The sequence below is a fragment of the Excalfactoria chinensis genome, chromosome 2, assembly GCF_039878825.1.
Source record: "Excalfactoria chinensis isolate bCotChi1 chromosome 2, bCotChi1.hap2, whole genome shotgun sequence".
NCBI classification, from domain to species: Eukaryota; Metazoa; Chordata; class Aves; order Galliformes; family Phasianidae; genus Excalfactoria; species Excalfactoria chinensis.
This window is the reverse complement of record NC_092826.1, coordinates 140,753,586-140,779,345: the sequence shown is the minus strand read 5'-3', so window position 1 is coordinate 140,779,345 and position 25,760 is coordinate 140,753,586. Positions and strand designations below refer to the sequence as shown.

Below are 25,760 nucleotides of genomic sequence, written 5' to 3'. Positions count from 1 at the left end.
AGGCTTAGCAGCATGACAGCCCTTCTCACCTACCAGATTGTGCACAGTCATACAGCATTACTCTCTGGAACATGTGCATTGAAATGACACCTTCCAAGTGATCAAGTTATTAAAACTATGTTCCACTTTCATTTTGGAATACCGTTCCCAGTATACAGGGGGAGACAGGGACACTATATCATACCAAGCATTCTTTAACATGCTGCATCATGTTTTAGGACAAATGAAACTGCAAGCTAATGAATGCATATCAGACTGCTTGTACTGAAAACATTAACAAAGTAGTCAGACCTTTTGCATGTCTCAGTGATTAAATGGACAGCAAATTACCTCCCCTGCTAACCTGAAGAGACATGCAAGTTATGTTTCACTGAAAGTCAATCTTCTTTTACCAAGATGTTCCCAAGATGGAAGCCACTGTATCACTGAAGAAATACAACAAGGAAAGAGGGAATTTTCAGACAAACTGTCAGCAAAAGAAACTTTAGCTAGGTAACAAGGTTGGTTATTAGGAAAAAGTCCTCTGAATGAGCAGTCAGGCAGTGGAATGGGCTGCCCGGGGAGGTGGTGTGGTCACCATCCCTGGAGGTGTTGAAGAGAAGGGTAGATGTGGTACTTAGGGTTATAGTTCAGTGGGCAGGATTGATGTTAGTTGGACTGGATGATCTCAGAGGTCTTTTCCAGCTTTAATGATTCTGTGAACTGGTTAACCCAGCTAACAGTGGCCAAATACTTAAAGAGTTTGTCCAGAATGCAAAATCACCATCCCTGGACACTGCTACCCTGAGAAATATAATTTAATCCTCAGAGCGCATGTCCTCTGAATGTCCTCTCCAACCTAAAACATGTCCCCAGCCTCAGAGTATGACTCAACACAATCCCTGCCATTAGTATATTGCAGTACTGCATATAACATAGGTTCAACCTGAAAGGAAAGACTGAACTCATTGAATCACAGAATGGTTGGGTAGGAAGGAACCTCAAAGACCATCTGTCTCCAAACCCCGTGCTGTGGGTAGGGTTGCCAGCCCCTAAAGCAGACACCAGGTCAGGCTCTCAGGGAATCGATGAGTGTTTCCACTTTAGTTGTTGCCAATAGGAGAGATGAAATATAATACAACAAAAATGCAGCTGTATTTAACAAGAGCGTAATCTTACTAAAAGAAACAGACAGGACTGAAAGTAGCATTCATACAGGAGCAATAGCTTGCACATAACTATGCTTCTCCCAGCAACTTAGGAGATGGACTTGGTGTCCCTGTGGGTCCCCTCCAACTTAAGCCATTCCGATCTAAAAAATAAAACAGAAACAAACCACAACAAAACAACCCCAAATCAGAGAGTCCTTCAGCTTCTCGGCGTGAAACATTCGTTGCCCGATCGTTACCCCCGAGCAGCTCTCGGCTTTTGCAAGCAGTTACCACGGCGCTTGCTGCAGAGCTGCGAGCTCGGCTCGCGTCCCACGGGGAGGAGTTCTGCCGCTGCCGAGGATCCGGCGGAGCGCAGGACGCGCCGCTCCAGGGCCGCATCGCCTGGCCGGGCTGCAATGGGGGAGCGGACAGACAGAGCTAAGGAGACCCCCCCCGAACAGACTGCGGGCTAAAAATGGACAACTCCTTCGTGGAAGAAGTGGCTGCATCTCTGGTGAGAGAATTTCTCAGTAGAAAGGTAATTTAGCCTTGATTTTCTGACTGGGATAAGCGGGAACAGGAGAAACGCCCGTTGTTGGAAGGCGAAGGGAGGGATGCTGGAAGGGGGGCTGCTGGTAGCCTGGAAGCAGCCAGCCCTGAACCGCAGCGAGCTGCAGGCCGTGGATCTGCACTACATCTCCCACAATGCCAGCCGGTTTCCGAACGTGGAAGGCGGCTTCCTGCCTGCCTGCCAAAATCTGATTCATTCCCTCACGCTCCTGCGCTTAAAAAAGGCTCAAGCCAAGAAATGCTGTTTTAAGCTTTTTTTCCTTTCTTTCTTTTTTTTCCTCTTTCATCACCTATCATCCTTGTTTTATGCACACGAATACTAAAACAAAACAAAAGTAGCTATAGAGAAGACAGATATCTCTAGGGCTCTGCAGGCAGCAATTTGCCCACTTGGGGAATGAGAACGACCACTGTGTTTGTCATAGAAACCGATGTTGTAAAGGAAATAATTGGGATGTGGGCACTGAGCAGAGGAAAAGAAGCCTTCATGCTTCTGGGTGAAATTACCTCCTACTTTGTATTTGATGCAGAATCCAAAGGAAATACTGCACGTCATTCCCCCCCAGCCCAGGAATGAGCTGCCTTGTACAGAACGTAAGAAACAGTCGTGCTAAGAAGCACCCTGCCAACCTTGTTTTCCCTCACCTGTCCTGCATCCAGCTTCCAGAAGCCTATTTTCAGCGTTGAAATGTTTGCCAACACAATTTCCAATGCAGAATGAATCGCTTGCCATGAAGTTCCAGCATTAGCAGAACATCGTCCCACAGTATCTGACTGCAAAGATTTCTCAGATGAAATGCCCTCACGTTTCTGACTTAAATAAACGTAGCACTGATTAAAAACATACAAGGAAAGGGAGTGCCCTGCTGGTAAAACTGAGCACGCATCTTACCACACCTTGCATTTTGATTGCAGCACTGTCTCGTTCTCTGTCCTGTTGCAAGGAAGAGCCCAAACTAGTTGATGCCACGAGGATGCTGTTGGTTTCCAACCTGGTCAGGTCACCCCGATAACAGGACAAAGAGCAGGATGAAGGTTCTGAAAAACCTGCCAAAAAGCAGAATACACCCGAGGTGCAGATTCTGTAGCTCAGGTGCAGTGAATTGCACTGACCAGTCTTATTAAGCTGTTAAGTAGCTGCAGCAGCTGCATGGAGTAGCTCTGTTTTGCTTGTTTGTTTCCCTTTGGTACATTCTGCACAGGCAGCATTTTCACCAGAACTACTTTTACATCCCTGGGCTGAAGAAATGCAGAACTGTATAATCGAAGTGCAGGTTTTAAGGCTTAGCTTGTAATTACTCCCATTTTAATGTATGCAGAAGTTTCAGTTTGCATCCAACAAAGTCAGCAATAAAAGCTTTTGTTACCTGCTGTCCTCCCAGATCCACACAGGAATCATAGAAGTCCACAGTGCTCATCCAGTTCCAACCCCCTGCTGTGTGCAGGTCACCAACCAGCAGCCCAGGCTGCCCAGAGCCACATCCAGCCTGGCCTTGAATGCCTGCAGGGATGGGGCATCCACAGCCTCCTTGGGCAACCTGTTCCAGTGGAAGCACTGGCAATCTAGCATATCCAGACTGCAACTATCAGTAAGCATAGAGATGTGGCACTGAGAGTCATGGTAGGGATAGGTTGGTGTCTTAGAAGTGATTTACAACCTTAATGATTCCGTGACTCTAAAACCTCCTGCTTGTCCTCAGGGTCTGAAGAAAACCATCAGCACCATGGACCAGGAGCTGCCACGCTCTGCGCTCAGCATCAATAACAGGAACGAGCTTCGAAACGTCCTACATTTGCAGTCCCTGTACAAACAGAACAAGGTAAGGGATGAGATGGTTCTCCTCACAATCTGGTCTCAGATCCCATAGAACTGGGCCAAACAGACCAAGGCAGCAATGTATGTGCACCACTGCAGAGAACTGGAGCCTGCACTGCTGCGGATATGCTTAGAGGTCTCCATGGTGAGACTGCATTACAGCTCACGGGACTGAGCTGAGGACTGGCACTGAGCCCTTATTACTGAATGCAGCTTCCAATAAACCGGGAGCACTTATTCACTTATAATTCCTTCCTATATTGTTTGTACAGCCGTACCATTTATAACCAGCAGGCGCTAAGGAACAGTTAACATGTTCAGCTACTGCACAGTGTAACAACCCCTTCTTAGATTGTAGTGAGACTAAAACGTTTCAGCAACAACCCAAACCTTTATTTTTCTTCTTGAACAGGCCAAGGAGAACCCCCTGAAAACACTCCTGGAAATCATTACTAATTATTTCCTTGAGCGCCGCGGGTCCTCCAGGAGCACAGCTTCAAGTTCTGCTCTGTCAGCCTCTCAAAGTAGGAGCGCAGCATCCCATCCACCTGACCTCTCAGATGAAGACCGTGCGTGTGGGAATGCCAGCCAGCCTCACGACAGCAAAACTCAAGCCTCCAGGTACCGCCTTATTCCTCTTTGCTCTGGCCAGTCTTCTTCCCATTAAGCGAAATAGTGTTGAATGATTTGTATGGTCTGATTTTGGGGTGGTCCTGTATGGAGGCAGGAGTTGGACTCAATGATCCCTAATCCTTTGGTTAATTAGGAGGAAGTTTTTCACTCATAGGGTGGTGACACATTGAACAGGTTGCCCAAGGAGGCTGTGGATGCCCCATCCCTGCAGGCATTCAAGGCCAGGCTGGATGTGGCTCTGGGCAGCCTGGGCTGCTGGTTGGTGACCTGCACACAGCAGAGGGTTGGAACCAGGTGACCATTGTGGTCCTTTGCAATCCAGGCCATGCTGTGATTCTATGATCCTTTTGGGTCCTTTCTGGCTTAGGATATTCTATGATTCTACAACATCCTCAGCAACACCACCTTTGGTTTGTTCTCTCAGTAACACAAAGTTTACAACATTACTGCCATCTTCCTTCAGAAATGCTCTTTTATGCTCCCAGGCCTTTACCGAGACTCGTGTGTTCTTCAGTGACTGAAAGATGGAATTAAGATGCACAAATCTGAGCATTTGTGCCTGGTAAACCGTAAATCATTCAGTGTAGCCTGATGAGAAGCCAACCACCCGCACTCAAACTAGATACATCAGTACTTCAGAGTCTAAACCATGCCCTACTATTCAGCATCGCTGCAAACTGTATAGGCTATTTCCATCATCAAAAGCACATGGGAACAGCATGCAGCCAAGCCTTCCAGTGCCATTTATGAGCACCTCAAGGCAGATCCTGAATATAAGGGGGCTCCCCACAGCTCTCTGGGCTCCATCAACGTGACAGTTTTTCCTCCATGTCTGGAACACCCTCTGCTCCAGTTTTCTGCCTGTCGCCCTTTCTCCTATTGCTTCTTAGCGAGGAAGCCCCTAATCCGTCTCTCTTATATGGAACAGCAGCGATGCAGCCCCTACCGGCCCCCAACAAAATGGCGGAACCCCCCCGCCCCTCACGGCTACTGGCAGCCCGGAGGGCGCATGCGCATAGCCAGCCCTGCCCGTAGTGCTGGAGTGAGAGTGACCACAGAGAGCGCGCTGCTGCCGGGCCAGAGAGGCCTTCATTGCGCCGGAAGTGATACGTTGAGGGGCCGCTCTGCCTTGTGCTAGCGTGCACTCTATGTTTTTAGTCCTCCAGAGGTTTCCTTCTGGGTTGGGAGGTGTTGGTGGTCATTGAGTTAATCACGCCCCCCCCCACTGGCACCTTTTCCCTCAGAAGATGCTCGCTTTATACATATAGTTAAACACATGGGGGGAGGACATGACATAAATGTGAAGAAGGGATGCTATCATCATGGCGCTGGTGGTCATGAGGGGAGGCCTTCACCTGCACTGCCCCATCAGTGGGGCAAATGGAGACCAAAATGGCAAATGAAAGGAAAACTGGGAAGTGAAAAGGAAAGACATGCAGCTTTGGGGCGGTTGAAATTGGATGTAGGATGAATGTCTTCACAGGGAGCCATTGCACTGGACTACCCAGGGAAGTGGCAGTAGGATGTGGTTTGGTGGCAGCACTCAGTGGGTCGGGTTGATCACTGATGATCTTGAAGGTCTTTATGAGATAAACCTTTCTCTGTTTCTATAAACATTATGTGTATGAGCCTGGAAGCACTGAACAGTGAAAGCTCCCAGCATCAAGGCATAACTAACTACAAAAACCAAAACGAAACAGGACAAAAAAACCCCAAACAAAAATGCACAACAGTTTTAACTGGTTAAGTGAGATGAATGTTTATGTGATACAAGATGCTTCACCTCATGGAACTGCTTAGCTATGAAATACGATGAAGAAGAACATCCTAGAGTTATAAAACACAAGTTAAAGGGCAGTTATTGTAAAAGAAGGGTAGCATTTTTAGGTCACCCAAGATATCATAGAAACACAGAGTCACAGAACCACCAAGGTTGGAAGAGACCTCCAAGATGATCCACTCCAACCATCCACCTACTACCAGTATTTCTCCACTAAACATAATATCCCGTAGTACCACATCAAAACGTTTCTTGAAGACCCTCAGGGACGGTGACTCCCCCATCTGCCTGGGCATTCCATTCCAGTGCATGACCACTCATTCGGAGAAGGAATTGTTCCTAATATCCAACCTGAACCTCTTCTAGTGTAACTTAAAGGTATTCCCCCAAAGTGTGAAGGAAGTCAGTTTAGTCAAAGTTATGTGATACCAGAGGATGCTGTGGTTTGTGTATTGTCATGAATTGTCATGCACAACAACGATACTGATCTCTTGAAGACCTACCTAGAGGTTTTAATGTGAAAAGGGATTGTATTTGAGTGCCACTTCCAGGTAACAAGTGACTTAACCTGAAAGCAGTGCTTTAATTAGCCAGTTTTCATCGATTCATTACTCATCATTTCACTGTTTATAATATTGTTTTATTACTTTATTGTAGACACGAGGTTGAAAATCCACCTGATAAAATCCTTCAATCCAGAAGACATCAACACAAAAGTGAAAATTGCCACACGGGGACAATGTGCAACAGCCACTTAACCTCTGATGGGGATAAGAAGTTAAAGTGCAGTCAAGAAGATTTAAAATCAGCAGTGACCTCAGAAGAGCTGCAAGCCATGGTGAAGGACAAGCAGAGGCCCAGGTCTGGTCTCATTGTCAAAGGAATGATGGCTGGACCAGGAGCAAGTTCTCCAGAGGTGATTTTCAACCCTTCCAAATCATAGAACCATAGAATCACCAAGGTCAGAAAAGGCCTCCAAGATCTTCCAGTCCAACCATCCACTTACCATCATCATTTCACCACTGAACCATGTCCCTTGGTACAACATCTAGATGTTTCTTCAACATGATAAAGTACCGGGCATGACCTGAGATTTTGAATATGACCTTCTGATGTGAAGTCATTTGCAAAGAATATTAACATTGCTTCTTCGTGCTAATCCATTCAATTTGCAGTCTGAAAAGATGGGTTGGATTAGGGCAGTGGTTTTGGTTAGGTCAGAAATTCAAACTGTTTCAGAAACAGCCGCTGCACACAGATCTGTGACCTTTCATTACAGCATTTCGTTATTAAGTGTTCTCCACTTTTGATATCTCATCTCTCTTGAGAGCTGAGATTTTCCATTTTCCTCAGGAAATTGCTTCTTTACCTCAGAAGCGTCTCCAGCTCTTCAAGCAGGCACCTGATTTCCTCAGGTTTTCCTGAAACCCCGCATTTAATCATTAGCTTTGGACTTGGAAAAATTGCTTTCAGTAAAACAGTGTTTCTAAACTTGCCCAAATGGGATATATTGCATCAGCAGGTGATTTTTAAACACAAAAAAATATTTGTTCTCTTTCTTTTTTGGTTCTATCGTGTTTCCTTCATAGAGACAGGAGCTTCCCCTGTGTCCAATTGAGCTTATAAAAATGAGAAATTGAAGTATTTTAAACATTTCATTTGGCTAATACTGAAGCAAATATGAAAGCTAAATTAATGGCATTTTTCTAAAGAGTTTTGGTTCAGGAAAGGAGGACTGGATACCTTTGACAGCCAATCCTGGCAGTTAAATATCATAATATGTCTTGACTTTCTCTGAGTACAACCCCAAAATAACATTTTTTGTGTTCTTTTGTTGATGTTCTCAGGTAAAAGAAAGTTTTTACAGTATATAGCGTCCTTAGTACCATTCAGATTTTATGTAAAAATATAGACCTGCTCCTTTTTATTATCCAAAAGAGTCACCTCATTTACTCTTTAACTTGATCCCTAATAACAAAGAAATTGTTTAGCCCTGATAGAGTTGGTATCAAGATAGCTACTTGATAGAGTTGTTTTGGTTTTGTTTTTTTTTTGCTTTCCACATTTATGCAAAGACAGTAAAATCTTAATGTATGGTTTTAATGGCATTTCTTTGCAGGATCTGCAGAAAAGGAGGTCAAAACGCTCCACCAGCATCAGTAGCGCAGCATCACTCAAGGGTGAAAAACATGAAGGAGGTGACCTGAGTGCCCCAAAAATTGATTCCCAAGAAAATAAAGGATCTTCAGTGCAAGTAAACCCAGAGATTGCCTCCAGGACTTTGTCAAGTTCACATGTGAGTTCGGCTTCCGAAAAGCTACGGAGCATCTCCAAAGATACGTGTGACTCTTTTATCAAACTGCTGTCTGAAAGAGGGAGGACCAAGATGGAGGAAAGAAAATCAGTGCCAAGCTTTTGTACAGACGGCAGTGAGAAAAGCCTTAAAGTCAGTGCCCCGCACAGACATTCAGGGACTGGAAGAGAAAAGAGAGAAAGGGCCCTCAAGAAAAGTGAGAGCTGGTTATCAGGCCACAGGTAAGAATATGTGTAAGAATATTGTACTAAGAAGTCCGAAGAAAATATGATGGAGGACTAAAAGAGATTGAGATTCTGTTTTTGTTGAGGGCGATCAAAGGGAAGAGGTGAAGATACTGAAAGGGAGAAGATTTTTCAGATTTAACTTGCTAATTTTGACATCCCAAACCAGACAGGACACTTTTCCTTGTCACTGGAGTGACCCCATAGCCTTTGCTTTCTCTTTGCTTCTTTACTAGCTCAAACTCAGACCCTGAGGCATGTAACAGGTTTGCTCCCACCTGCAGGGATCGTTACATCTTAAGAAACAGCGCTAATTACCACTGCAGTACTGTGCTCTATTGATGTTCAGAGTAGCTTGCAATGGATTCCTTCAGAGGACTTGGCTTCATCAAGAGCAGAAGAGGGAGCTATTTCCTAAGTGGAGTCCATTTAAATCGTTCTGTAAGCAAAACTGGAACAGCCCTGACAGATGAATTCAAAGGGCTTGAATTCATGCTGAGCTTTGGGCTCCCGAAGCTCTCACTGGAATCAGTGGGTCTGCTGACACTCTTGAAGTTAAGTGGAAGTAACAGAGAGTGGAAGTGGACTCCAAATAAACACCATTACAAAGTAAGGTCTGGCTCTTACAAAGCTTCTCTCCCTTTGGCCGAGTCCTGTGCTGCTTCAGAGCTCTTTGGGATTAGGTCAGCTTCAGCATTTTGAGACATCAACATATGCAACTTAAGAGCACGTATTTATCTTGATCCTCTTCCATTCTCAGTTACTACTTCCTGATTCCAGTGACAGAAGTGCTAATCTAAGTGTTGAAAATCTATTTAGGTTTAAACCCAGCTTGTTCATTTGCAGGCATCTGAAATTCCATCCCTGTTCCTCATAGATAAAGCCAAACAAACAGCCCGTTTTTCCTTCCATTCTGCTCTCCTTTTTCATTCCTATGGTTGTTGTTGCACACAGGCTGAAGGCATCCCTTGTCTCCATAGGAAACAAACAAACCAACCGACAAAAAACCCAAAGCAAAATGCTGTCCTTCAAAAGTCAAGCTGAATGGGACTGAATGCGTGCTTACAAACAGAGTGGGCAGAAATGCCTAGTTGCAGAAGTACAGATCCCACAGTATTTTGACTCACATGTTTTAAGGAAAGAAATGACGGGCATCAAACTGTGCTTCTTGTTCCATCAATGCTCTGATTCTTGGCTGCTGCCTAAAGTGTGTGTGGGAGGGGGCGGTGGTGTTGAGAGGCCAGATTTGGGACTTTGTATTTCAATCTTAAACCATTGACATGAAATTAGACCTCTGAGTACGGGAGTCAGCAGCTTTGTCCTAAATAAGACTTGGAGGCTCTTTGGTTTTGGTTCTAATGGATGAAATTTTGCTGTTTTGTCAGCAAGGTGGCATTAAGCGTGGAGCTTTCCAAAATGGCAGACCAACACACCAACACAGATATGGAAATGAATAAGCAAAAGAAAAAAACAAACCCAAAATGTCCGTCTTGCTTTTCTGCTGTTTCTTTTTAGAATAAAATGAAAAAAATGCATTGAAGTCAGTTAGAGACTGATGATACAGATACATTGTCTGCTTATGTTTTGAACTGCTTTAGCTGGGAGCATCTGCTTTCAAATTCAGATATCTCTGAGGATGGCTTAGAAAGTCAGTGTTTAACTGCAGATATTACCTGATTGCTCTTAACTGGGATAAAATGCTGACTTTTTGTATGAAAGCACGTGTTACCTTTTCAGATATATTCTTAATGCTGATGTCTGTGCAGACATGTTGACATTACACAGAGTGCACCACATGCCATTAACTGTGCAGAGACAGATGTGAAGAGAAATCTGTTCATCTACATTTGTTGTGTTCCTCACAGTATGTCTGAATCCCCCCCCCCGGAGAAGGGAGAATAATAATTGCAAATAATTAAAAGCAAAGGCTCTGTTTTCTTCCTTGTTTTATAGGGGAGCAGAAGCTTTCGTGCCATTGGGTATAGGTGGCAGCAAATAGTCAGGCATCCTTCGCCGTAAGCAAACAGCAGCTAACGTGGTTTCTCGATTCATCCTGATTTGATTATTGTATTGTTTGCAGAGCTGTTGGTAGGCACTGGGGATATTACAAGGGCAGTATTTCAATATTAGTTTCAAACTGATTTTCCTCAGGTGTCAGGTGTCTCACTTTTCATATTCCGAGTCTTTTGATTTTAATAGCTTAGGTGTAATGCTTCAGCGGCCACGGTGCGTTTCTGCATTTCTGTCCATACTACAAAAATACATGAATTAAATCTGCAGAGGTAGTTGTTTGCTTTAGTGGAGAAGTAATTAACAGTGAATCAGATTGTGATGCTTGGTTGTGCAAGGGAAGAGTTTTATAAACTCATATACAGTGTGCAGAACTGTTCTTCAAAGGTAGAACCTCCTGTTGTAAGGACTTAACAGATTGAAAATGATGTTTTGTTTCAGATCCACTTCAGTGAGGGATCTGAAACCCCATCCATCCTTTCAGGTGGTTTTGATGCCTTCTCAAAGCAGCGTTTCTTACTGCTCTCCAGTTCACTGAGTCCTTGTTCCTCTCTACAGTGTGAGCAGTTCATGAGTAGAATCTGGGTGAACCCATCACTTTTTATTTTTTGACTCCATGGTTTGCATGGGGCTAAAAAAAATTATATTTAAAAAAATGCATAATGAAAATGAACAATGCAAGGATCCAGCTGAAAAATTTCTGTACCTGTAGTTACGATTCTGATCTTACAAGTTCCATGGGAATCCAGGAATAGGAACACGTTCAGATAGAAGGCAGAAAATGGAGTCATTTCTGCTGGGCAGAACATTGAATGGCTTTGAGGAATGATTCTCTGCCACCTCAAATATCCTCTGCTTAACCTCCAGCAGGGAAATATGTATCACCAGACGGAGCGCGCAGAATAAAGAATGAGGATCTGTGGTGGAATGGAATTTGTGGTCTTTGGGAACTGTGAAAAAAAGAATAGCTGTTGAATTTGACGCTTGGCCTTGGATTAGAATCATTCTGTTGCTTTTCCAGGAAAAGTCTGATGAATAATGAGTTCCTTGCGAAGGTTAAATGGTGTTAGAAGACTTCCCTGTGTTTCACAGCTTGAGCAAGCAAAATTGGTCAAAAAGAACTTCATAGCAGTAGAGGAACAATTCTTTTGTCTCAGCTACAGACGTGCTACTTCTGTTGCTGATAGGACCTCTGAATCTGAAGTATGCTTCTGGTTTTCCATTTTCTTTAGCTATACAAATGTAAGGCTTGGTGGTGATGTGGAAACCCTCCAGTTCTCAGCTGAATAGTTTCTAAACAGGTAAATATGGGCTGACCAGCTGTGTTCTTACTGGGCGCTACTGGCACCACCTTATGCTGAGTTGGATGGGCAGATACTATCAAAGACATGTGTTTCACTTCTGGAAGTCAAGAAGTGCATATCGAGATGTCTGAACTTCTAGTTGTATAAAGCAAACCTTTCTCCTTTTCTCAGTGTCAAGGCAAATGGCGTAGAAATGAAAATCAGATAAATGAGAAAAGGAAAAAAATGGTGTAAACCTGGAATCAAAGACTCAGGATGAGTCCTGAAGTTAAGGACATGTGGTTAATTTCATAAAATCGTGGTAGAATTGTGGGATGGCTGAGCTTAGAGGAGACTTTAAAGGTCATTGAGCTCCAGTCCCCTTGCTGTGGGCTGGGTTATGAACCACTAGATCTGGCTGCCCTAACTTCATAGGAACAAAGAGGGAATGGCTGTCAGAAAGGCAAATAAATGAAACTACCTTACAGTAGGAGATCTCATTGTCCAAAACAAGAGACTTATAAAGCATTTTCAGGAGTAAGGAAGACAACTGACTCTCCACTCAACCTTTGTTTGTGAATGATCCCCTTCATTATCCAATTCTTCTAATTGCTCCTGCTCTGCTCTCTGTTTGTTGCCTTGCCCCCAGTCTTGGCTGCAAACCGAATGTGACCTAGTGGTTTCCTTTGTAAAGTCTGCCAGTGCTGATGGATATTTCTGACAGCAGGGACTCTTTTATGACTGTGTGGCTTGGCCTCAAGATGCCTTTTCCAACCAGAAGCTGAGGATCTCAGATGTGCTTCATTTTGACCCCCAGAAGATCAAGTACCTGTGAGTCTAGAGTCAGAATTTCTCTTCCTGCAGTGGTCTCTCAACCAACTTTGCTTTAGGTGGGCAGTCTTCAGTGGTTCCCAAAATATTACTCATTGTTTAGTAAAAAAACCTTTTTCTAGCAGCACTCTGCATGCTAACACAAATAGAGTAGGGTTAGTGAATTGCCATAGATACCAAGCTCTTTAGTGGAACATTACTCATATTTCATAGAACTGTAGAAATTACAGATGGAAAAGACTTTTCAAGGTCATTCGCTTCTGTGGCAGATTATTCATTACTATATATATGATTTGATGTAATGCTTTCTTCCAGGACTTAGTCTAATCCACTCCTAAATGGCTCAAGTGGCACCTCTCCTATGAGAATACATTTCAGTGTCTAGAAGCCTTAATCTAGGGAATTTTTCCTTTATATTCCTCCAGGATTTGTTTTCCGCCCTGTTATCCAAATTGAAGTTGTTTTTCTGACTGGTGTTTCTGCTACAGATATTCACCTCTGTTAAAGTACTTCTAAATACTTCTAAATCTGCTATTGTCTGCTTGCATTTTTATCCCTTCTGCTCTGAATGTTTTGCCATTGATTTTCTGTGAGGATTTAGGATTTAGCACTGGTGTAACCTGCTTTGAGCAGAGAGATTGGACTAAGTGAGCTCTGCAGGTGCTTTCAAACCTCAGCTATTCTCTGATTGCAGACTCATGACAGAAGGAAGAGAGCCAGAGCAGCCGCCTTCTTTTACGTAGATAAAGAGTAATAACCAATATTCCAGTTTTATTTGTATTTTTAAAATTAAATTGAGATTCTAACTCAAGAAATCTAGCTCCAAAAAGTTGCTTACTGCACATCCTTTACCCAATAGTTGTGACTGGCTCCAGTCTTTTCTGCTGGCTTTTTTCTTCTCCTCACCTTAGACTTACAGGTCAGGGGATAGAGTACCCTGAGGTTAACTGGTCTGACTATTAAAGGCAGATGTAAAGAAGGCATTGAGAACCTCAGCTTTTTCCTTATCCTTGATGGTCATGGTTCTTATGGTTCATGCCTTGTCCTGTAAAGGATGGAGATTATCCTTGGACCTCCTCTTACTTTGAATGGAGGAACTGCCTCCCAAGGAACCCTTTCTACCAGCATCCTGAACAGGTCAAAGTTTTGGTGTAAAAATGGTTTTTCTGGGCATAATTAATAGTTTTAATTCTGTTCTGTTTTCCCAGTGGGCTGTAATGCTTCACTGCTACTCATATAAATTGGAGCACTGGATGAGGTTGCTTTGTCTAAAATGGCATCTGGCATTTTGTTAAGTAATTGAGTTTTGGTCCTATGAGGTTCCTAAAAGTGCTCATTGCCTTGAGAGCCAGTTCTATGACATGAGGACTGAGTTCGAGTCACCGTGCTTTTATAAGCTAGAGGAGTCATCCAATACCAACTGATTTGTTGTGGCATTTTGTGTATTACCAGCGTGCTTGGGGACGTATGATGTGTATGAGCAATGTCTGAGGAATTAATTTCTCCCACTATAAGAGGAAGAGGATGTAATGGGCAACGGTGATACTTCTAGGAAATGCAGGCTTAGTCAGAATTCAGTATTCCAGATAAAAGAACGGGAAGGAATGCAGAGCTGGAGTAGTGTAATAACAAATCACCTTTGCATGTTTCCTTCCATTTTGTCTGTGATCTCTGCATAGCACTGGGCATTGCCCTTAAGCCACACAAAGAAGGACATAGCGTCATCCCAAGCCTTTGTCTTGGTGTTGCTGTGTAGCCAGGAAGCGCAGTGAGAGCTGTGTGGTTGGCACCTTCGATGAGAGATGGAGCACAGCCCTCCTTGGGATGTGCTCTACCACCAGTGGGGAATGTCTGATCCTTGCAACTGACGATCAGGAGAACCACTGTCAGAAAACAAAAATGGGGTCATATTTAGGGGCGGTGGGTTTAATTTGCTCATATACAAAGATGGAGACAGAGAAACTGCAGTTGTCAAACCACTCAGTAATGAAAACCTTCAAGAATCTGGGGTTGCATAACACTTGTTATAACATAATGCTTGGACAGGAAAAAAGAGCCTAAAATAAAAGTAATGAACTATTGTGATTCTTGTTTTGTGCCAATGGATTTATGGCATCAGAGCCTCCGACATAACATCTGTGTGTACTGCCATTTGCCCTTTTAGTATTTTTCCAGCACTCCATGGGAAGAGGCGCTGTGCAATTACTGGAAATGGCAAATGGCTTCTGTATCTTTTTTGTTTTGTTTGGTTTTATTTAATTTTTGGAAAGGACGTCAAATTGGAAGTGTCCGGCCTGTGCCTAAAATGCATTCAGTCATTGAGAAGTTGCCTGGCCCTTATGTACATACCAGGGCTTTAGATCTTCCCAGATTTAAACCAAGAGCAAACAGTGTGCATCCCCTTTTAATGGGCAGAACATCACACTACTGGAAGTAGCACAAGAAATTTCCTCCTCCTTAAAAACAACCCTTTGATTGCAAGGAGCTGAAGGAATTTGTTTTCACCTCTGCGTTGCTTCCCTAGTATTGCTATAATGGGACAGTGCACGCGTTTGCCAGTAGGCTGTTCTCTATGTTTGAGTTTTCATAGCAAAATGAGTTATAGGACCTAGCCCACCATTCAGTGTAAGCTGTCGTCTTCTTCCAGTTGCCGACTGATATCAGCTTTCAGGAAGAGAATTTATTTTGCTAAAGTCTGTCAGTTTCCTCTTAAAAATTGAAAGTTTCTAACATGAAATGGAAGGTCAGGAATTTTCCACATCTTTAATAATAAATGGCCTGAAAGTTGAAGGCCAAAACCAGAAGGAGTGTATACTTCATTGGGCAAACAAAATGGGAGGTGGTACTCACCTCCAGTGATGTGAATTAATTGAGTGTTGAGCACTGGGAGCCCATCTCTGTGCTTTATGTCCTGTTTCCTTGCTGATGTATTGGATCATCTGCATTTGAAGGAGTTTTAGCCCTCTTGTTTTACTGATAAATGTTTATTTTGCTGGTGTTTGAATGGGGAGATATAATGTTAAAATGTGGTGTTGTGTGCCTTTGTAATGCAGTGTGGGGGTGCCACACCAAGAAATCTTTGATGGGTGTGTGAATGATTGAGCTACACTTCCATTACACTACTTTCTCTATACTTCTATTGAAGTACATTGCACAAGACAGGATAACTGTGACTTCATGCGTCCTTCTGGCACTGAAAATTACTATGCAGAAAAGGCACGTGTCCAGTAGAAAAAGCTGTTTTCATCGAGTGGTGAAAATGAGTTTTCCCAACACAGTAGCCTTAAAGCTACCGATGATCACTGTTTTTATTTTAAGCCAGTTTGTTTCTTTACCTACATATACAATAATGTAAATAGGAAACAGTGGAATGCACATGCATTATGGTGAAGATAACTGCTTTTTCTGCATGTTCAGCTTTTCTATGTAAATTGTTTTCTGCAATACCCGAAAATTGGTTAGGAATGTTCAAATATTTAGAGAAAGTACTGTATAGGATGTTTATAATGAAACATATTTTCTTCCTGTCCCATTTTTCTGCCATGACAGATGACTTCCCCCTTCCTAAGTATTCTAACTGTAGGGTTTTACATGTATGATAGATTTTCCTGGAGCTGTAACCATCTGCTGAAATGGAAATTGCAATAAATGTCCCGACAGTGTTCTGAGAAACCTTAGGGAGAGAACTTTTGAATATCCTCCATCTGCAAAAATACCCCACTTAACCAGAAAACACCCGACATCAATCTTTGATGTCAGCGCTTTCCTCAGCCTGATAGGAATTTCCTTCTGCCTTGAGAAATCAAAGCACTTTGCATCCAGGGCATGGTTCTTCCGGGAACGGGTGTATAACCAATGTCTTTTATACTCACCAGAAAGCAGTAGTGTTACCAGAAATGGTCCTGGGTGAGCTATTGTGCCGTAGTCAGCCTTATTTTCATTTACACATTTTTTTGGATGAAAAACTACTGAGAAGTACTTGGGACAAAAATCAATTAAGAATGCTACCTTAATGTCAGCAATTCTATATATGCTTAAACATGGGCATATAGTGCCGTTTGGGACTCTAAGGTACACAAGGCATCTAATGATGCTGGCAGGTGTGGTCGACTCCCTAGAGAAAACCCAAGTCCTGCTGAAGCAGTGGTTGGGGCCAGGTAGGATGCGGTACCTAAGGGACTTCATGTAAATCCAGATGCCTGAGTTCCTAGAAGCTGGCACATACACTTAGTTGTCTGAAAGGATTTTTAAGCTCTTGGCTTGAGCCTCCTGAGTGCTGACTCAGTCATGAATCAGTTCTCATGGGAATGTTGACACCCATGTATGCAGGCAACTAAATTTAGGCTTCATAATCTGCAAATTGAATCCCGTACCCTTTGTCATGCTGTGACGGCCAGTCAGATCTAAACATTGTCTGTTTCAAGCACCTAATGGGTACTGACATGATGCCTTCCTATTAACTGCTTAATGTGCCAGGGTTTAAGTTAGGAGAAAGACGTATGAGTTGCTTACGACTCTTCTGAACTGACAGGATAATTATAGCAACACCTAGGCTGATTTGCTTCAGCTAGTGCTGTGAAAATCATCCTCTCAAGTTAATCAGACTCAATCTTTTCCATGTATGAAGTGGGAAATCTGTGCTTTCAGGAACTCAGTGCACTGATGGAGACCATCAAAATGACAGAGAGGTGAGGGACATGTGTGTAAGGATATGCAGGAGAAGCCAGGGCACTAAAATGTAAATCCTGTCCTTGTATTTGAGATTGCCAGACAACACGAGCACTTGTTTACAGCACCCATGTCCACACTGACTAAATTCATATTTAAATCCTGAGCTTTCTGTATAGCAAAGTGTAGTAATATAGAAATGGAAACTAGGAACTTTTCTGATAACTCACGGGCTTCCTTGATAATGATGCTGAAGTAGTGGGAATGGTGTTCCTAATGGAAAAGGATAATTAACCAAACCTTGCTTTGTGCATTGCTTCGGAGAATCTTGGATGGTGTGGGTCAGACCCATGTTAGGATACATGGAAACTAGGAACAGTGTGGATTAGTGGAGGTATGAGCTAAATCCTGTCTCCTTCCAGATCTGGTTAACAGCTCTAAATGATAGTGCTGTATTCTTTAGCATCAATAACTCTGTTTTGAAAACCAAATCCAAACTGGCTGACCTAGGAGGAAACACATTATTCTCTAGGAAACAAGAGACAGTAGTTTGCAAACTCAGACAAAACAAGAAAGTGGATTCTGTTTAAGTGCAGTTCAGTGGCATTAGTACTTGTCTGGAAAACAGTTTATTTGCAAATTTAGTGTCATTGAGACCACTCCTATGATCAGGAGGGGTGAAAATAACAGCAAGTGACAGAAAGAAGACTGCATTGGAATCCAGTATTAGTGAGCAGCATTATTTGTCCAGTGGGAATTCAGTACACATAGCGCTGTATGTATTTGCTCTTGGTTCTCTTATCTATGCTTGCCTGTTGGTCATCGTATTTTTACCTTTGATCCTTAGTAATGTGGCGCTTGTTGTTTGTATTCTGTATTTTCTTAATTGTGGCTGTGCACATTTCATCCTTTTTGACACATATATGTACAGAAAGAGAGGTGTTTATTTCCATGTCAAAGACCATCAATGAGAATGTTGCCAAAAAAGATTTTAAACTGGAAGAATCTTGTGTGTAGCGTGTGTATGTGTTCTGTTTTCATTCATATTTCACATAATGAAAAAGGAAATTAAGTTAATGGAAATTATGTGATACGACAGCAGTTGTTGCTATAATAATATCATGCACACAAAGGATGTTGCTGAGGAAATTATCCCGTACTATTTCTGAACGGTCTGTCAGTGCAATCCCATTTTTTCCAAAGCAGAGGCCAGTGGTGCAGCGTTGCTCCTTTGGAAAAAAAAGAAAAGAAATAATCTTTTTACAACCGTTATTTGAAACTTTTCCTGAGTTCTGAATTCATTTTGGTATGAATTCTACAGGAAGAGGAATCCCATCTCACCTCTCAAAATGTAACTTTCTATTTAACTTCTGTTTTCGCAGCCAAGCTTAAGTGCTTAGTCCTTTCAGTATTTCTGTTTGTGAATGTTTAGCGTGTCGTTTACGTAATAGAGAAATCACAAGAGCATTTCATGGAATCATAGAATTGTCGAATCACCAGGTTTGGAAAAGAGCTCCAAGATCATCTGCCCAACCGTCGACCTACCACCAAGATTTCCCACTAAACCACGTCACTTTAGAGCCACTGTTACCTATGGGTGGATGAAAAATTACCCTGGAAGAGGAATATAACGCTGATTCTCACTTACATGTTTTGGATGTTTAATAGTTTAATAACCAGTGTCAACCTTATCCTGATCCCCATCAGGGGTATTAACTTATGTCATAATCTTATGAGCTCAGTTAGTCCCATGTACTTGAATACCCTTGCAAAATTCAGGGCTGTACATATCTGCCTTTGTTGATAAGCAGGCAAGGTCTGAATTCTACTGAAATCATGCATATAAAATTAAGTCAGTGTTGAAGCAGGACTGAAATCCCGAATCCTTTGCATTGTGCTGCTCTTTGCCGACTGCCTTTCCAGATGAACCCCTCGAGTTCAACTCTCTTCCAGTCAAAAGATTTTTGTTCTAACACTCTTTATTTGGACAAAATTAATGATAAACCTGAGATTCTATACAGAATGCATTAGAACCTAAGATAAAAGACATTGAATAATTCTATATATTTTTATTTCTGCATGATTCTACCAAAATTTTCTTTCTCATTTATTCAAGAAACGTTTCTCATTAAAGCAAACATTCATTTATTTGTTTCTTGATGATTTTGATGTAGGAAGTCTCCAACATCCACTTGGAATAAAGAAGACCAGATGAAAGATGCCCTAGAATTAGGTAAGTTTGTTCAGAGTCAGTTTGATTTAGAGTAATTGCATCTGCTCTTCTTTGGTGAGACTGTGTGAAGAAGCTATTAAGAAATAATCCAAGAAAGGGTGGCTTATCATAGAATTATAGAATGGTTTGGGTTGGAAGGGACCATAGAGAACATCATGTTCCAACCTCACTGCTGTGGTGACAACCAGACAAGGTTGGTCAAAGCCCCATCCAGCCTGGCCTTATTTATTTTCTGACTAGGTCTATAATTTCCCCTACTGGGGGGAGCAGACATAACTTTTCTTATCTCCAATTCATTCTATGTTTTTTCTTTACTTTCAGTTGATGTTGAGGATGAAGTAACAACTGGAGAAGTCAGTAGGAACCTGAATCTTTCAACACTGCATATGCTTCAAGAAGCGTCAAAGGCGATTGACATTTCTCTTGCAAAAGTAAGCCTACGATGGTATATGGAAATGGAAGTGTGAAATTGTCATTTCCATTCAGTTAGAGCAGCAATGGATTGTTCTGTGTTATCTGCTTGTTTGTGGTTTAACTCTTGCTGTACATACTCTTGAATATGGTGTGAACCCTAAGCAGTCAACCCTTATTTGCTCAGCCTTACTTTAGACTGAAAGCAATTCTTCAGCTTAGCTATTCCTTAGTAGCAGAGTCTGCGGTCACTCAGGGCCAAGATCTGAATTTGAATGTTGCCAGCAGACACAGATAAATCTCTGAATGTTTGTCTTATAACAGCAAATAGGGTTCTGCCTGTTCTGTGTGCTGTGCCCAGCAGGGTTCTCTTCTGACTGATGTCAGACACGAGTAGCCATCACCCTTCTTCTATAGCTTTGAGGCACTGTTTTGTAATGCTTCCATGGGAAACTGCCCCAGCCAATCTGCCTAGCCAGTTTCCTAGTGCTGAGCAATACACAGCATTATGGGTTGAAGTAATATTGCAGGAAAAGGAAAAAATTGCTCCGTTTCATTTGGGTGTTGCTATTTACAGTAAGTATAAAAGAGAAAAGGGTGGCTATAGTGAGTTAGTCATTACCCTGACACGCTCTGCTTTTCTTTCTACAAATGACTGCTAGAAAACATCAGTGTATATATGTAAAAATATATATATTTAAATCAAACAGCTTTTCTTTTTCTTTTTTAATAGGAATTAAAAAATCTTCTGTTTGGCTCCAGTCTTTGTTGCTTCAGTGAAGAATGGAAAATACAGAGTTTTACATTTAATAACATACCTCAGTTAAAATATGGCATTGTACAAAAAAAGGTACTGTAAATGGGCTTCTTAAAGAAAAAGATCTTTGCTTTTTACACGAAGTTAACAGAGGTTGTGTGTTTTAGTGGTGAAAAAATAAGTCTTCTAGAGAGTCTTTGCTTTCTTTACTGTCACTGAATTCAACTGAATGATGTTATCTTGTCAAGTCTGCTAGGAGATTTGGAATGGAAGGAATCTGCTGAAGATTATAGAGTCATGGAATGGCTTAGGTTGGAAGGAACCTTAATTATCATCTACTTTCAAGCACAGGAAGGACATGGAGGTACTGGAGCAGGTCCAGAGAAGGGCAATGAGGCTCGTGAAGGGCTTGGAGAATCAGCCCTACGAGGAGAGACTAAGGAAGCTGGGGCTGTTTAGTCTGAGGAAGAGGAGGCTGAGGGGAGACCTTATTGCCGTCTGCCAGTACCTGAAAGGTTCTTACAGTGAGAGTGGGGCAGGTCTCTTCTCACTAGTGACAAGTGACAGGACGAGGGGAAATGGCCTCAAGTTGCGCCAGGGCAAGTTCAGGTTGGATATTAGAAAGAACTTCTTTACAGAAAGGGTGGTTAGGGACTGGAATGGGATACACATGGTTAGGGACTGGAATGGGATACACATGGTTAGGGACTGGAATGGGATACACATGGTTAAGTACTGGAATGGGATAAACAGGGAGGTGGTTGAATCGCCATCCCTGATGTGTTTAAGAGCCATTTGGATGTGGTACTCAGGGATATGATTTAGCAGAGGGTTGTTGTTGTGGTGTTGTTTCGTGGTTGTTTTTTAAGAGATCGGCTACTGGTTGGGCTGCTGTTGGACTTGATGATCTTCAAGGTCTTTTCCAACCTGAGTAATTCTATGATTCTATGATTCAACCCTTCTGATGTGATCTGGTTGCCAGCCACCAGCTCAGGTGCGCAGGGCCCCATCCATCCTGGCCTTGGGTTATAAAAAGTCCCTTTCCAGCTTATAATCTCCCTTCAAGTACTGGAAGGCTACACTCAGGTTTTCCTGGAGCCTTCTCTTCTACAGGCTGAACAATCTCAAATCCTTCAACCTTCCTTCACACAAGAGAGGTGCATCATCCCCTGAGCATCATCTGAACACACCTACAGCTCTGCACCCCTCCCGTGCTGGGGGCACCAGGGCTGGACACAGTGCTGCAGATGGGGCCTCATGAGGGCAGAGCAGAGGGGGATAAATTAATAAAACCTAGAGGGAAAAAAGAAATATTGCACTTTATCTTAAACTCCAAAAGGAGCCATGACAGTAATGTTGCTATTTGCTAGCCCATGGTAGATGTTACTTTGCTTTTTCCAGACCCTGCAGAAAGGGAAAGGACATTTTATCGCTTCTTGTTACACACTGGTCATTAAAGACCCTTCCAACCATAACTGTTCTCTCACTCAAGGAAATCAGAGGTTGTGCAACACTATCTGCCGTCTAGTTAAAGCATAGAAATGAGTCTTGGTCATTCAGTGGAATCAGATGGGCTGGATGGGTGGGAATAATTGAGGGGAAGGAAATACAATGCTGCACCATCCCACGGTCTTTCACAACAGCCATTAATCTGTTTTCCACTGCACTTAATGCTAATATGATATGTGTTGGTATTGTGATATTTCCAACATTAATGATTTGAAGATTCGAGTTTCCTTTAGACTTTCTTGTGTGGAATAACTCCCCAATGCAGAGAGATATACATAAATCTGGAATCTTTCTTTAATGATAAAAGTGGGAATTTGAGGGGGAGGAATGGTGGTCAGAGGAGTTTAAAGGGCAAGGCTAAACTTTGTCCTTCAGAAAAGTCAGGTTTGTTTTTTCTCTTGAAATGAAGGTAGTTTTTGGCTCATAGGGATCGGAGCATCTTTTGCTTGTTTGCATGAGCACAGAGCAGGCTTAAAAAAGCACCACAGTACTTTCCTTTCATTAGAATCACAGAATCACCAAGGTTGGAAAGGACCTACAAGATCATCCAGTCCAGTTGTCCACCTGTCACGAGTAGTTCTCACTAAAATATTCTCTTTGACATTATATTCACTTTGATATTATAGAATCATATAGACCTCTAAGACCATCTAGTTCAACTATCCACCTACCGCCCATACTGCCCACTGGTCCATGCCAGTGTGGCAAGTTCTAGGTATTTTCAGGAAAAAAATAGATGTGAAGCACACGACCAGTCAGTAATTCTGAGTTTCAGTGGCTTGCAAAAAACAGCATCAGGGAGCACTGCAAAGTCATGGATGGAAAGAGATGAAAGGATGGATGAAGCTTGAATGAATGGAGTCACGTGGCTTGCAAAGCAGTTTTCTCCAGCGTCAAACAGAGCAAGGTGTTTTGTTCACAGATTGTCCCATTGTTCCCCTCAGGGTGGCCCGTGTGGAGTACTGGCAGCAGTTCAAGCTTGTGTTCTACAGCAGCTTATCTTTGGAGACAGTAACAGGAATAAGGATGCTCGGTAAGTCAACAACTGGCAGAAGTAATTCCCATACAGAAGCGTAAGAGGATTTTCTGTGTCGCAGCCCCTCAGGAACCTTGTGGAGTTTGGACTTAACCAAGCTTTTCTTTGAGAGAGAAAGAGTATGAATTTTGTCTTTAGTTTTCTTTTAAGTGTCGTGGTGTCATTGAACCTCAAGATCCCACGGGGATATAATTTCAAAGCAAATGCAATCAGGACTTGGAACACTATGAGATTCATGCAATTTTTATCACTAAGAATCTCAAGAAGGGTGGAATTTAAAAGATAGAGCTCTCTATTTTTTTTCTTCTTGCTATTTGATCTTTCATATCTAATCCCCTTAATAGAATTTAACTTATTTGTGTGTTTCTACTTTATAGAAATAGTTTTATGTACTGCTAGCATTGAGGAAAATTGCTCTATTGGTAGTATCAATGAACTTGTGACATTGATACAGGTACAGAGCTCATTCATGCTGGAAAACAATATCCAAAACAATTTACTTTATTACCTGACCTATTGTGTTTGCATTTTTCGTTTTCACCAAGAAATGTAGTCCATTTTAAAAAGAAAAAAGCTTTCCTGTGCTCTATAGGCCCTCGATATGAATTAGTTTGGGCTGCGATCATCGATAATGGAAAGAACTGGATGCATTTGTCATCATCGCTCTACAGCACGTGGGATGGGAGGTGATAATTAATGAAAGCTTTATTGGGGCCTGAGGGGTCTGCGCAGGTGCCCAGACCCAGGAGTGGTTGTGGGCAGGCAGACCTGCCATGAGATGCTTAGTAAGGCACCAGAGACATTGAAAACCAAACTTACAGACTTAGAATAAAACATTCACTATCATGGAATCATAGAATGACTGAGTTGGAAGGGACTGTGATTGTTACTATTGTTGTTGCTGGGTAATAATGGCTCTGATTGCTTTCAGACCCCCAAAGAAAGGTCCAAATGAATGAGATACTGTGAATTAATCACAGGAAGGTCACCTGCTCTTTGAGCTCACCTCCAGTTAGTTTCACTGGTAAACCCATGGAGTCAGTGGTATAATACATTAGCAAAGTGTAATGTCAGCTCATGGGTTAGGGTTAGGGCTAGGGTAGGGTGACCCTACATCAGCTTAATTCTATGGTGTTACATAGCAGCCGTTGGTTATCTGCTCCTTGATCTGCCTGAGCCTCAGTAACACCTCGATAGCTGTTCACTGTTTGCTCTTTCATCACAATGATGTTAAATGCTGGAGAGTCATGTAGCACCCAGATAAGTGGGCTGAAATTAGATTGCTTAATCTGACCACAAGTGTCCCAATGCATGCCAGCTACAACCTGCCCTGTGTACTTGGCAATATTTGCCTCTTATTTCTGTCCTCTCATTATGCACGTGGTTTTAAAGTACTTTGTTTTTACATATTTTGTATATGAAAAACGCTACTGAGGCATGATGGAAGTCCCCAAAGGATTTCAAGTTGGTAGCTGAGCTCTTGGTCTTTGTGCAAGGAAATGCTAAAAGTCTCCAGGTCTTAAAGATGAATAGCAAGACAGACTGTTTTATTCATGAGATAAACAGATCTTTCTTATGATACGTTTGCCATGGGCAGAAACTCTTAGGCAGGCAGAAAGAGAGGGCAGTGTCAGAGCTTGAAATCAGAGGATTCGCATTCTTTTCTAATTCTAACCTACAATTTTCAACCTTAATGATTCTGTGATTCTATGATTTTCAAAGTATTGGCTGCTTCACAGTAAGTGTTTGACTTCAGGCTTCTTTGTGGTTCAAGAGGTAATTGTCACATATCCTTCTTATTCTGCTACCTCTTCTACTACAAACCAATTATAAACGGATTGAGTTGAAGTAACTTGCTACACTTCCCATATATTTGGATGTCTGCTCCAGAACACAGGCAGAAAGAAGAGAAAAATGTGATTTGTTTTTTGCTTGATAACCATCACCTTTTATTTCCCAAATCTCATCATCCTTCAGATATGGAAAACTTTGGTAAATGAACATTATATTCAGGATTGGAAAGATGCTTTTGTTGTTGTTTGGTGTTTCTTGTATGTGTTTTTAATTACTGGATCTTTTTACTTACGTACTGGGAATGGGTTCAGACTTCATCTCTCATGTTGGTAAAACCCTGGGACTGATAATATCTGAATTTCAAGAATGGCCGTTCTGGAAGTCAGCAGAGAAGAATCCATTTCTGGAAAGCACGGCGTTTATTGTGAATGTCATTTAAGTTTTAATAGTAGGTAGGAACATCACAGTGCAGATTTGAAGAGAGCAGTTAAGAAGTCAGATCTCAAGAATGAAATTAAATACGAAGGCCTTTATAAACTAGAATTCAGATAGTAATGTATGAAACAGTCCTAATACAGGTGCAGCTCCCTGCTTAGAGCCCTTGAGATGCTGAATGGCAGCACCAAGCCCTCCCATCACAGGCTCATTCCAGTACTAGGAAGTCCTGCTGCTGCATGCACAGGGAGTGCTCTCGTGGCATCTCATACAGATGAGTGAGCCCTGAAGGTGGGATGCAGCTTCACCTGGTGTGTCTTCTCAGT

At 42.3% G+C, this 25,760-nt stretch overlaps 1 protein-coding gene across 3 annotated transcripts in view; it reads left to right on the top strand.

Annotated features, from left to right (window-relative positions):
* Positions 1-1,402: 1,402 nt before the first annotated feature.
* Positions 1,403-25,760, top strand: part of MINDY4 (MINDY lysine 48 deubiquitinase 4) — a 65,275-nt gene continuing 40,917 nt past the window's right edge. For 2 of the 3 annotated variants that reach the window (XM_072329852.1, XM_072329854.1), the window contains exons 1-9: positions 1,403-1,668; positions 3,401-3,520; positions 3,929-4,137; positions 6,587-6,845; positions 8,049-8,464; positions 19,434-19,492; positions 19,814-19,923; positions 20,637-20,753; positions 23,114-23,202. In XM_072329852.1, the coding sequence (XP_072185953.1) occupies positions 1,606-1,668; positions 3,401-3,520; positions 3,929-4,137; positions 6,587-6,845; positions 8,049-8,464; positions 19,434-19,492; positions 19,814-19,923; positions 20,637-20,753; positions 23,114-23,202 (1,442 nt within the window). In that variant the 5' untranslated portion in view covers positions 1,403-1,605. The remainder of the gene's footprint in view (positions 1,669-3,400; positions 3,521-3,928; positions 4,138-6,586; positions 6,846-8,048; positions 8,465-19,433; positions 19,493-19,813; positions 19,924-20,636; positions 20,754-23,113; positions 23,203-25,760) is intronic. The other variant, XM_072329853.1, reaches the window with a different exon arrangement.